A 12,066-nucleotide genomic window follows, 5' to 3' on the forward strand; every position below is an offset into this window, starting at 1 on the left:
AAGGTCAGTCACTTCTAACCTAAAGGGTTTTTGCTTTAAAAAACCCCGATTTTTGGGGTGCCTCGGTGGCTCAGTTGGTTAAGTGTCTGACTTCGGCTCAGGTCACGATCTCATAGTTTGTGGGCTTGAGCTCTAGGCTGACAGCTCAGAGCCTGCAGCCTGCTTCAGATTCTGTGTCTCCCTTTCTCTCTGCACGTCCCCAACCCAGACTCTCAAAAATGAATAAATATTAAATTAAAAAAAAAAAAACACCTTGATTTTTTTTACATATTGATTAAGCAAATGGATTTATCTGTTATATTGTATACCAATTCACTTTTAGAAAATGTTTTGTAAGAGACAAACATTTTCCTCTTCATTCTTTAGTACACTGACCTCCAAATTCACAGTGACAAATTTATATTCATTAAAAACAGAACGAAATGGAAAAAACAATGAGCTGTTGAAGTAATCCATCCGATCAATTCCCTCAATTCCTAGGCCCACTGGATCCTGTTCTTACCTAGTTTAACCTCTGCGTTCTCAGTCAGCAAGACATTTTGCCCTTTAATATCTCGATGAATCACTTTATGCTGGTGCAGATGACTCAGCCCCTGGAGTAACAGAGAGTTGACAAGGGTTAACAGGAACAGAAGTCAAGATGCAAATAAACTATTTGGGTTGTCAATGATCCAAACAAGATGTGAACTCACCCAGAGACATTTCTCATGATCATACTTGCATCTTTCATATGTGTATAGTGCTGTTCGAAACTAGGCAACTGATCAATCAATAGAAATTAAAATACAGCAGTCCTGGCCACGTGTGGTGCTGAAACAATGAACTGCTTGCATCTCGGCATTGATCTCGGGTAGCACGGACCCAAGCAGACAATGATGTGGTGCTGGAATGCACGAGTTTCGGCTGACAGTACGGAGAAAAGTGAGGACTGCCTGCATGTGCTGGTCTGTAACAGAATCTAGAGTCTCCTCCAGAAAACTAACCTGATTTAACTAAGTCCTCACTCTTTTTCTGAATCAGTATCTTGAATTCAAAAGGTAAGAGTTACATTATATCATATAATTTTAACTAAGCACAATGAAGCATTGCTCAGACCACACAAGAAATTTCCCATTGCTTTTAGCCTAAGTGGCTCACGTTAAAAAAAGAGAACAACAATTTCTCTTTCCTTTGTTTGGCACTCATGGCTGTCATCTTTAGTGCGTTATGATATTTATGACTTTGTGTTAATTATATGAAATAATTATTTGGTGACATCCAAAACTGATTGTGTTCCATTTCTCCATGAGTAACTCTCACTTTGGCTTCTCTGTGGTCTGAGTTCTAAAATCTACAGACTTGCTCTAAAATAGTGATATGCTTCTCAGATAAAGTATAACTTGAAATAATCTCAAATTGGAGTCTTAAAGCAAACTATGTTATGCTAACACTTGTTCCTTCAAGGTATTGTATATTCAGGTATTGCCATTTTATTATTTATAATTTTCTGTAGTTTTAATTTTCCTCCATAATGACAAAACCTTTGTATGAAAAATGAGGTTGACATAAAAATGCTAAATACCTGAATTGCTTTGTTGAAAACACTCATCAGGAGAATTGGATGCTCAAAAAGATCCATGTGTATATTCAGGAATATCAGTAAACACAAACCATGAGAGTTTGAAGCACTGGTTTGGGTCCTAAAAAATCACCTTTCTAATCTAGTCAGTTCAGTGCAAGGTAGACACCAAGCAGATTAAAATGTATGGTTTTACAGCATTTTAACACCCCATGAATTTTTAAAAGAGGGACTGAAGTTCTCTTGGTCTCCTTGAAAGTGGTTAGAAGCAGGTAGCAGGTAACATTTCACACAAGTGAGCCAAACACCATATTTAAGGACATCGTATAATGCATGGAGGGTTAGCTCTGAAACTTCTTGTGATTGAATGTCCTTCCAATGAGTCTCCTTATCTCAAATGCCAGTGCCTTTTGAGAGAATGTTTTGGAAGAAGGAAGAAAACAGATTTCACACATTCTACCCAAGTACTGAGAAAGAAGCATCGGGTGATGATCCTGCTGTTTTCAGAACCCTGGAGAGCACATGGCCGATCCTCAGGGTTCCCCATCTGGGGTTCCTCAGCAGCACAGAAAGCCCTGAAGATCCAACAAATTCTTGGCACCACTGGGTGGTCTCGATGACTAAATAACCCTTTGTGCTTTCTCTAAATGAGTAAAATTCTGAGTCAGAAATTCAAATGAAGTTGACAAAAAGGCACCTCAACCTCAATACTTGAAAATAATGTCACATTTGAAGGAGAGCAGCAGCCATTATGTCCTTTTTCCCAGTCAAATCTTGTTTTGTATTCTTTTTGCCCAACCCAGGCCGTGGAGGGTTTATCCTAGGTTTGCATTTAAGAGATTTATTTTTTGTATATTTTAAATTTATGTCTCTAACCCAGCTGGAATTAATTTTTTAATAGGATATAAAGGAGGTATCAAGCTTCATTTTTCACACGACTATTCAATTGACCAAGCTCTATTTACTGGTAAGGGCACCCTTCCGCCATGTACTGCAGCACTTCCTTTGCCATAGATGAGAGGTCCATATGAAGTGTGTCTATTCCTGGATGTTTACCCTGTTCCTTTGGCCATCTGTGTATTTGTGTGATGATACCTCACTCTGCCTTATCTACTCAGTAGCTTTATAGTAAGTCTCAATAACTGGCACCATAACTTGTCCAGCTTCGTTCTCTGCTTCAAGATTACCTTGGCTATTCTTGGCCCTTTGCATTTCCATATAATGTTTTAAAAATCAGCTTGTCATGGGATGCCTCGATGGCTCAGACAGTTGACCGTCTGACTCTTAATTTTGGCTCATGTCATGATTTCATGGATCATGGTTTTGAGCCTCATGTTGGTCACTGCACTGACAGCTCAGACCTTCTTGGGATTCTCTCTCTGTTTCTCTCTCTCTCTCTTTCTGCTCCTTCCCCACTTGAACTCTCTCTCTCAATATAAATAAGTGTTAAAAAAAAGTAAAGCTTGTAAATATCCAGATACACCTAAGGAAATTTTGATAGGGAATTCAATGAAACCATGGACCAAACTGGTAAGAAATAACATCTTTACAATATTCAATATTCTTATCTGTGAAATGGTATATGCTTCCATTTATTAAAGTCTTCTTTAATTTCTCTAATATTTTGTAGTTTCCAGTGTAGAAGTCATTCACATCTTTTGAGAAGTTTATTTCTTTTTTTTTTTTTTTTTTTTACAAATAGTTTATTGTCAAATTAGTTTCTACATAACACTCAGTGCTCATCCCCAAAGTGCCCTCCTCCATGCCCATCCCCTCTCCCCCCCACATCCATCAGTCCTCAGTTTTTGTCAGCATTCAAGAGTCTCTCATGGTTTGCCTCTCTCCCTTTCCCCCACCATTTCCGCCCTTCTTCTCCCCCTTGTTCCTCCGTCAAGTTCCTCCTAATCCTCCTATACGTGCAAACATATGATATCTGTCCTTCTCTGCCTGACTTATTTCGCTCAGCATAACACCCTCAAGGTCCATCCATGTTGCTACACATGGCCAGATTTCATTGTTTGAGAAGTTTATTTCTAAGTATTTGACTTTTATGCTATTATAAATGTTATTGTAAAAGTTTTCTCTTTTCTTTCTTTTCTTTCTTTCTTTCTTTCTTTCTTTCTTTCTTTCTTTCTTTCCTTCCTTCCTTCCTTCCTTCCTTCCTTCCTTCCTTTTTTTTGTTACCTAAGGTAGTTTCAATTTTTTAATGTCTTCCACCCACTGACCTATCCATCCATTCACACCACATAATCTGTCCCTCAAAAGTGTATCTTGGGCACATCACAAAAATAGTTTTAACTCTTATTCCCTTAGATTAAGAAGGCAGAGTTTATAAATAAATCATGATTGAGAAGCAGATCTAGTAATAATGCTCAGTGAACATACAATAGACTCCATATTAGTAGCAAGAGATAATTAAACTAGTCTGACTGACCTAAATCTGACCAATTACCTTCTTGAACTGAGCTCAGTATACATGACTATATTGTCCAGATTGCCTAACTGATTAGTGGGCAAAACTGGACAAATAGACATAGTCTTATCTAGTTATTTTGATTTAAGTGACCACATCTCAAAGAGTTTTTTTCAGTCTAACTAGATTATAAATGCTGAAATGGTTAATGTGATACAATGTTTAAACTAGTGATAATCTTTCATAAATGGAAAACTCAAATGAGTAATCAAAATACCTCTAAAAAATTCATTTCCCAAGTGAGACCTTATCTCTTAAGATCTAAAATCAGATTTCTAATTGGAAACACCATTGGAAATGGTTAAGGAAAGTCAACAATGTTAACCCTCCAAATGGGAGTGCACATGGCCTGATCAGAATGGCTCCCACTTCCATTGCAGCAGACCAAAAAACCATCACTACTACCATCACTGTTAGAATAAACCTTTTAAAAGGTCTGCAATACTTTTGTGAATGTCAGTGGAAGGATGGTACAAAGTTCAACACCTCCCAAGATACTCCATGTTGTCACTTACTCGTAAGATCTCCCTGCAGATATACGCGATCCACTCTTCCTTCAACGTGTTACCTTTTGTGTTCTTGATCAGGTCAGTGACAGAGCCAGCGCCACAAAACTCCATCACCAACTGGCAAAGGAAGCAAACATACCATTATTATAATTATACTTCACAGCTTCCATTGGGTTAAGAAAGCATAACTCATTCTAGTTGGCTGCTTTAGAATGCCATTTCTGTAAGGAATAAGGGATCATAAGACAATATGTAAAACATAAACATATATCTTAATTTCTTTCCAAAATGACGGAAAAGAAAGGTTATTTTTAATTTTCCAATCTGAAAATTATAGTTGGAAATTGAGGAAAATCTCCATATTCTAAGTATTTTTAAAAATGAGGGCAGATGTAGTTGAGAATATCTCTGTGTTTTTATCCAGCAATTGATCTCATCTTTCCTACAAAAGTGGATCATTCCCTGTCTGAAAGAGCTATGGTTTTCTAGGCAGTCCAGCGTTAGGACAATAAAGTGTACACTGTTTATGCTATTGGGTTTGTAAGTGGCACTGTAAGCTGTCAGAGTGGGGACTATCTGTTTTTAATTAACTTCAGCAAATGTTCCCAGGAGGTTCGACACATCAAATAAATTCAATAAACAATAAGCCTTAATTTAGCACCTTTCATCCAAAAAGCTTCAAGTTCTCTATAAATATAAACTCATTACAGCACTCAGCAACCTTATCGAATAGGCAGAAAATAATCCTCTCCCTTATTTAATGGAGAAATAGAGACTAGAAGAGGAAAAACAATCCATCTGATTTGATACTCATTTTCTAGGTTTAAGAAACATATCCATGTCCATATTCTCCCTTTTCTTAAAAATAAAAAAGGTCTTCAACAAATGTCATCTTATTAAGTACTTATATATATTTTAGTAATTATATGAAAAGAATTCAGAATAACTAGTGATCAATCTCTGACTAGACACTAGAAACAGAACTAAAATGGACCCATAATGAAATCACATTGATGGTTTTGGCTTTGTCCTAATGTATATTCCTAACATCAGCACCATGGTTGCCTAGTAGCAGCTCAATAAAACTCAAGAAATGAGTTTCACGAATGAGTTTCCAGTGCTTCTTCTGACTTGTCTTATGATTCCATGAATGGCAGGAAATCCTACCATCTTCTCCAGACTGCCAAGGGAAGTAAAGAGACCCAACTGGAGTTTTTGTAAGGAAATTTGAGAAGCGCCACAGTAGCTCACACTGCAACCCAATAAGAGTTGTAAAGTTATCATATATGATAGCCAGGAAGCTATCGGGGACCACAAGGTCATGTTAGAAAGAATTCAAGAGTCAACTTGAAGAGATTCGCACAGGGATGGGATGATCAATTGTTACATCAATAAGAGTAACAACTGCAATGGCTTGAAACACATTAAATATGCTTAACTAAATGCATTAGTAAACAACCCTCAAAAAATATATGTAACTGGCTCTGTCTTATTTTGAGACTGGTAAATAAAGGGAAAGAATCAAGAGTTTACAATGCCAATCACAGACAAGTTTTATCACTGGATAATTAAATAATTAAGAGGTATATCTTAAGAGGCAGTCCATGTAACAAATTAAGAGGACATATGAGAAATAGAATATTACTATTTTGTAGCCCCTAACTAAAGAATTTAAGCATTGATTATCAGTGGCTGCTAACATTAAAAAAATAAATAAATAAGTAAACAGGATTTGCCTCTTGATTAGAATAACAACATCACCTAAGAAGTAGCCTTGCCAAAAACAAACAACAGCAAACAAAAAAACAAACAAAAACCCAGCATCTCATCAAGCATTTAGTTTCAACTACCAAATTACAAAAAATTCAGAGGACTGAGGAACATATTACCTCACGGGGATATAATCAAGAAAACCTAGAATAGGAAATTCCACAGGGCAAATGACCCATTTGCTTTAACAAATAAACTGCAGGAAGATAAAGAGGAGATGGAGGGGATATCTATAGACTTAAAAAATATTAAAAAGATATACCAACAATGTGCAAAGGATGCAAATTAGCTAAATATGAATTTTTTAAAAAGCTGTTAAAATTGTTGAGGCAATGAAAGCTTTGAACACAGATGAGATATTTGATGATATTAAGGAAAGATGAGGGTTTTCTTAAAAGTGTGATATGTAAAAATAAAGTTCTTAGTTTTTGTGAAACATACTGAAATATTATGGATAAAATGATATGATGGTCTTTTCTATAAATGGTGCTGGGACAACTGAATATTCACATGTAAAAGAATGATGTGGAACCTTGACCTCATACCATACAAAAATTATCTCAAAATGGATCAAAGACCTAAATATATGAGCTAAAACTATAAAAATCCTGAGGAGAGAACGCAGGGGTAAATTTCCATTACTTTGGACTTGGTAATGATTTCTCAGCTATGACAATAAAAGCACAAACAACAAAAGAAAACATAAGTTGGATTACATTAAAATTAAAAACTTCTGTGCATCAATGGATAAAGATAAGACAGTGAAAAGAAAACACCCAGAATGAGAAAAAATATTTATAAATCATATATCCAATAAGAGTTTAGTATCCAGAATATATAAAGAACACTTAGAGATCAACAACAAAAATATAAACAACATAATTTAAAAATGGGCAAAACACTTGAATAGACATTTCTCCAAAGAAGATATACAAATAACCAGCAATCGCATGAAAAGGTGTTTATCATCAATAGTCATTAGAGAATTGCAAATCAAAATCACAGTAAGATAGCACTCTATACCCACTAGGATGGTTGTAATTTTTTTTAATAAGGCCGAAAATAACCAATGTTGGCAAGGATGTGAGAAATTGGATCTCTCACATACTGCTGGGGAGAATGTAAAATGTTGCAGTCACAAACAGTTTAATGGTTCCACACATATTAAGTTAACATAGAATTGCCATATGACCCAGTGATTCCAATTCTAGGTATATAGTCAAAAGAACTGAAAACAAGTATTCAAACAAAAACTTGCATCTGAATGTCCAAGGCAGCACTATTCACAACAGACAAAAGGTGGAAGTAACTAAGATGTCCCCCATTGGATAAATAAACAAAATGTGGTATATCCCTATAATAGAGTATTATTCTGCTATGAAAAGGAATGAAGTACTGATGCCTGATACATCATGGTTGAATCTTGAAAACATTATACTAATTGAGAGAAGGACCAAAAAAGCTCTATACTGTATAAACCCATCTCGATGAAATATCCAAAATAGGCAAATTCATAGAAATGGAAAACAGATTAGTGGTTGCCAATGGTCTCCTTCTGGAGTGATGAAAAAGTTCTGGAACTAGCTAGGGTAATGGTACTATGTGGTAAAGAACTATGTACCTAATGCCATTAAATTATATATTTTAAAATGGTTAAAATGCTAAATTTTATGTTATATGTTTTTTATCAGAACTTAGAAAAAGAAATAATGACAAGATATGTTTCAAAATAATAGTAGAGGGGAAGAAGTGGGTAAGCATATGGATGGGGCAGAATTGGTCAGTGACTGATGGCTTGGGGACTAGTATTGGGCACATCAGTGTCCATTATATTGTTCTCTTTACTCTTGTGTATTTGGGGGATTCTCTATAATACAAAATTAAAGAAAAATCCCACTCTGTAGCAAACCATGGTTCAATGGTAGCAGGACAGACCAAAGACACATCCCTGGGTTGAAAGAAAATATCTTCTCAAGGGAGCAGAATATGTTTGTGCTCCCTGCTATTCTCAAATCTTATTTGAGAAAAACACAGTGACCAGATCTCCTACAAATGCCTCCATTTCTCCTATATCAGCGGGAGAAAATGTCCCACCATTGAGCTCTATTAGGCCACAAAATTATAGTTCCCAAGGAAAGCAGTGGAAGACCAGTGACTCTAGACTTTTAAAATTAGATTGGACAAAATACTTTCAAATATTCAGTAGGAAACAATCCTGCTCTAGCCAGGCACTAATGTCAGTGATTTCTATAATTTGCTTCTCTATTCAGCTCCAGCTGAAGGCTGCTAAATTCTTTTCATCTCACTATGGAATGAAATGATTGTTAAATTATGTAATGGGATTTTTTTTTCAAAAAAAGAGAAAGAAAGGAAGAAACCAGCATTTGCTAGCAACTAGTTCCTGCAGTCACACAGTGACACTGATAATTACTGCCACCACGCAGCAGGGACCCTCCCTCACCACAAGTAACCTCATCACATCAATAAACAGAAACAGGGCTCAACGTGCCAACCCCAGCAGCAATAAGTCAATAACTTCACATCTTACAAGCAAGAAATAATGGATCATTAATATTTTCCCCAGAAGAAAAAAAAAAAGAAAAAAAAAAATTTTCCCCAGAAAAAAGTTCTTGAAGAGTTGACACTGGGGCAACAATACTTGCTAACATTCACTGAGAATTTGCCATGCGCCAGGTGCTGGGTGTGGTGATTTGCAGCTACTGATTCATGAATCCTTTTTCCCAATTCCCTTTTCCTTATTCACTTGGAAATGAAGCTTAGCAATGGTCTGCAGCCTTGTCCGTGGTATATATACTCATTAAGTAAGTAGAGGGGGTTGAAAGAATGGTGCTCTGTCAAGTACTAGTTATGTGACCCTGAACATGTAGGTTCTTTAGCCACCCTGGGCTTAGCACCCCCCCCACCACTATAAAATACAACGTAACGTAATGTAAACGTAACGTAATGTAACATAACATAAAATGTTTGATGTGAACATTAAGTGTGCTTATGAGTGTAAAACTCTTGGCAGCCCCAAATCTTAAACTATATCTATTACTTTTCATCTATTGGTGGGTTTGCATTTTTTTTTTTAAGCAACCAGCTTGGAAGATCAATAGCTTCCCAAGATCCACTTCACCTTCCAAATGGCTGAGAGGGCATTGGGCACATGCATTTCTATAACCCCTATTAATAAAAGAGTACAAAGAACATATGTTTTTTTTTTTTAAGCTTGTGTTACATGGCAAGAAAAAGCAGTGGTGCAATCCAGGATGTTGTATCTTTTTATTTGAGGCTGAAGAGGTAGAGAGAGAGAGAGGTTTAGAAGGAATGGTACATTTGAACTGCTCATTCCACACCACCTAAATAACTGAGTCAGAAAACAGGATACACCTATGTGTCACTTGGGAAAAGAAAAGGAGATTGGGTTGAAGGGGAGAACAGAGCCAAGCTCAGGCAGGAGGAGTTTGGGCCTGGACCTAGAACCATGTCACTGAGTAGATATTTAAGAAACAATATAATGTACTGGACCCAATTAAGAGGGAAAGGGCTGCCTGGATGATCTGGACACAGCTGTCATTGCCATCAACATCAAAAAGGTTAATTCTTAAAAACAAGAGATTTTTGAAAGTGTTAATTTTTGAGAGAGAGAGAGTGTGAATGGGGGGAGGGGCAGAGAGAGGGAGACACAGAATCTGAAGCAGGCTCCAGGCTCTGACTCATCAGTATAGAGCCTGACGCGGGGCTGGAACCCATGAGCCATGAGATCATGACCTGAGCTGAAGCTGGACATTCAACCGACTGAGCCACCCAGATGCCCCTAAAGAAAAAAAGTTCTAACATATGTCACAACTTACATGGTTGTTTGTCATGTATTTTTGTCAGCTGTCTTATATTTCTGACCAGCAAGATGTCTTTTCTTAGAGGTTGTGAGGGGAGGGGGCACTTATTATGCCCCCCTCTGCCTTCCCCTCTCCAGGACAATATTTAAGCAAAAGGTCTTCTGCCTCAGCTGAGCCCAGAAGGAATTTCAGAAGCACTGCCTGAGCCAGCCCTGAGCTCATCTCATCTGGAGGGGCTTTCAGTATGGAGTCATCTGCTGCAGTCACTTCTAACCTGCACTTTCCAACCCTAAACACCTCTGAAATACTTTTAAAAGGTTTATCCTCAGAACCACCTTAAGAAGCTTAGGATGATTTCCGGGACCCTATAGTATTCACTGGTCTACTAGTTAACTGGTTTTAAGTTCCTGTAATAAGAAACAATGCCTTATGACATGTTAAAATTGCCACCACTAGCCCCAAGTACGTTAACTTGTCCTCCTCCAAATGTCATTAGTCAGTCACTCACAAGAACTAACAGATCCCTTCTCTTTTACAGTAAAAGGAGGAGCAAGGGTTGTGGGAGAGGAAGAGGAGGGAGCAGGATGCTGAAGGTCTATCTAAAATGAGAGAAGTTCTAGGGCACCTGGATGACTCAGTCAGTTAAGCATCTGACTCTTAATTTTGGCTCAGGTCAGGATCTCACAGTTTGTGAGTTAAAGCCCCGCATGAGGCTCTGTACTGACAGTGTGGAGCCTGACTGGGATTCTGCCACTCTCTCGATCTCTGTCTCTGTCTCTCTCTCAAAATAAATAAATAAACTTTAAAAAAAGAATTACAATGAGAGAAGTCTGTATGGAGCAATTGAAGGAGCGTTCTAAGAAAAGGGTAGGAAAGATAAACATCCAAGAATTCATAGCTCTGCAGAGGATCAGACTCTTGACCTTGAAGGTCCAGAAACATCAGCAAGGCACAGGATATTTTTATCATGTGTGGCTGGGAATAGCCACAGATCTCATCTGCATGATTTATGAAGGTGTAAACAAAACCAGTACTTTGTTACAGAATGCTGTCTCATTTGCCAGAGGTAGTTTAAAGTCCCACAATATAAAATACATGTGTATACAGTACAAACATCGGTAGGTATATGTATAAACACATTTACCATTGAAGACAACTTATGTAAAGGTAAAGTAAAACTGGTGGGAATTTCAAATTTAGAAATGCATTCATTTTTAAACTAGCATGTATTTGAAAAGAAAAAATTCCTTTACCTTCTACATTATCTATTTAGACTTCAGGACAAGTGCTTGAACTACAAATTCCGTTTTCCAAAGATAAAAAATTGAGTCCCAAGGATGTGAGGTCTCCCAAACTTGGCCAATATAGTTTCTGGATAATGAACAATTGTGTATCTGGAGAATGACAAAGTCAGTTTGACTATACGGAGCCAGCTGTACTTTTAGCTACAAGAAGCCTGTATAAAGGACAGGCCCACTACAAGGGCTCAGTGGTCACCATGTCTATGGAGAGAGAGCCTCAGAGTAGGCACGGAAGCTCAGGAAATGAGTGAAGTTCGTTGCATCTTGTATTTGGTTTCTGGTGCTCGATTTTCTCAGTATGTATGCAAGCTTTGCTGGGGAATTTTCCTTGTTAGGAGTAAATCATTACATGTCCATTCTGGGCAGGGATCTACTCACAGAAACTAACCTTATTAAGGCTGTAAGAAATGCTCAATTCTGCTGGTCAGAAAGTTACAGTCAAATATAAGAATGTGGGGAGGGGGATGGGAAAACAAGCTATCAGACAAGCAAAAATAGGAAAAGAAAAGAAAATACTAGCTTCATAAGACTTATGATTAAGCAACTTGATAGTTGAAGATTTTGAGAAGCGCAACTTAAATGGGACACAGACTTTGGTTCAGAATTTATCTAG

At 37.3% G+C, this 12,066-nt stretch overlaps 1 protein-coding gene across 3 annotated transcripts in view; it reads right to left on the bottom strand.

The window, feature by feature from the left end:
• TNIK (TRAF2 and NCK interacting kinase) overlaps positions 1–12,066 on the bottom strand; it is a 398,088-nt gene that overhangs the window by 126,357 nt on the left and 259,665 nt on the right. For all 3 annotated transcript variants that reach the window (XM_039236518.1, XM_039236516.1, XM_039236515.1), the window contains exons 5-6: positions 4,547–4,657; positions 503–593 (exon numbers count right to left, since the gene is read on the bottom strand). In XM_039236518.1, the coding sequence (XP_039092449.1) occupies positions 503–593; positions 4,547–4,657 (202 nt within the window). The remainder of the gene's footprint in view (positions 1–502; positions 594–4,546; positions 4,658–12,066) is intronic.

This window comes from Hyaena hyaena, unplaced genomic scaffold, assembly GCF_003009895.1.
Source record: "Hyaena hyaena isolate Hyena2069 unplaced genomic scaffold, ASM300989v1 scaffold_112, whole genome shotgun sequence".
NCBI lineage: Eukaryota > Metazoa > Chordata > Mammalia > Carnivora > Hyaenidae > Hyaena > Hyaena hyaena.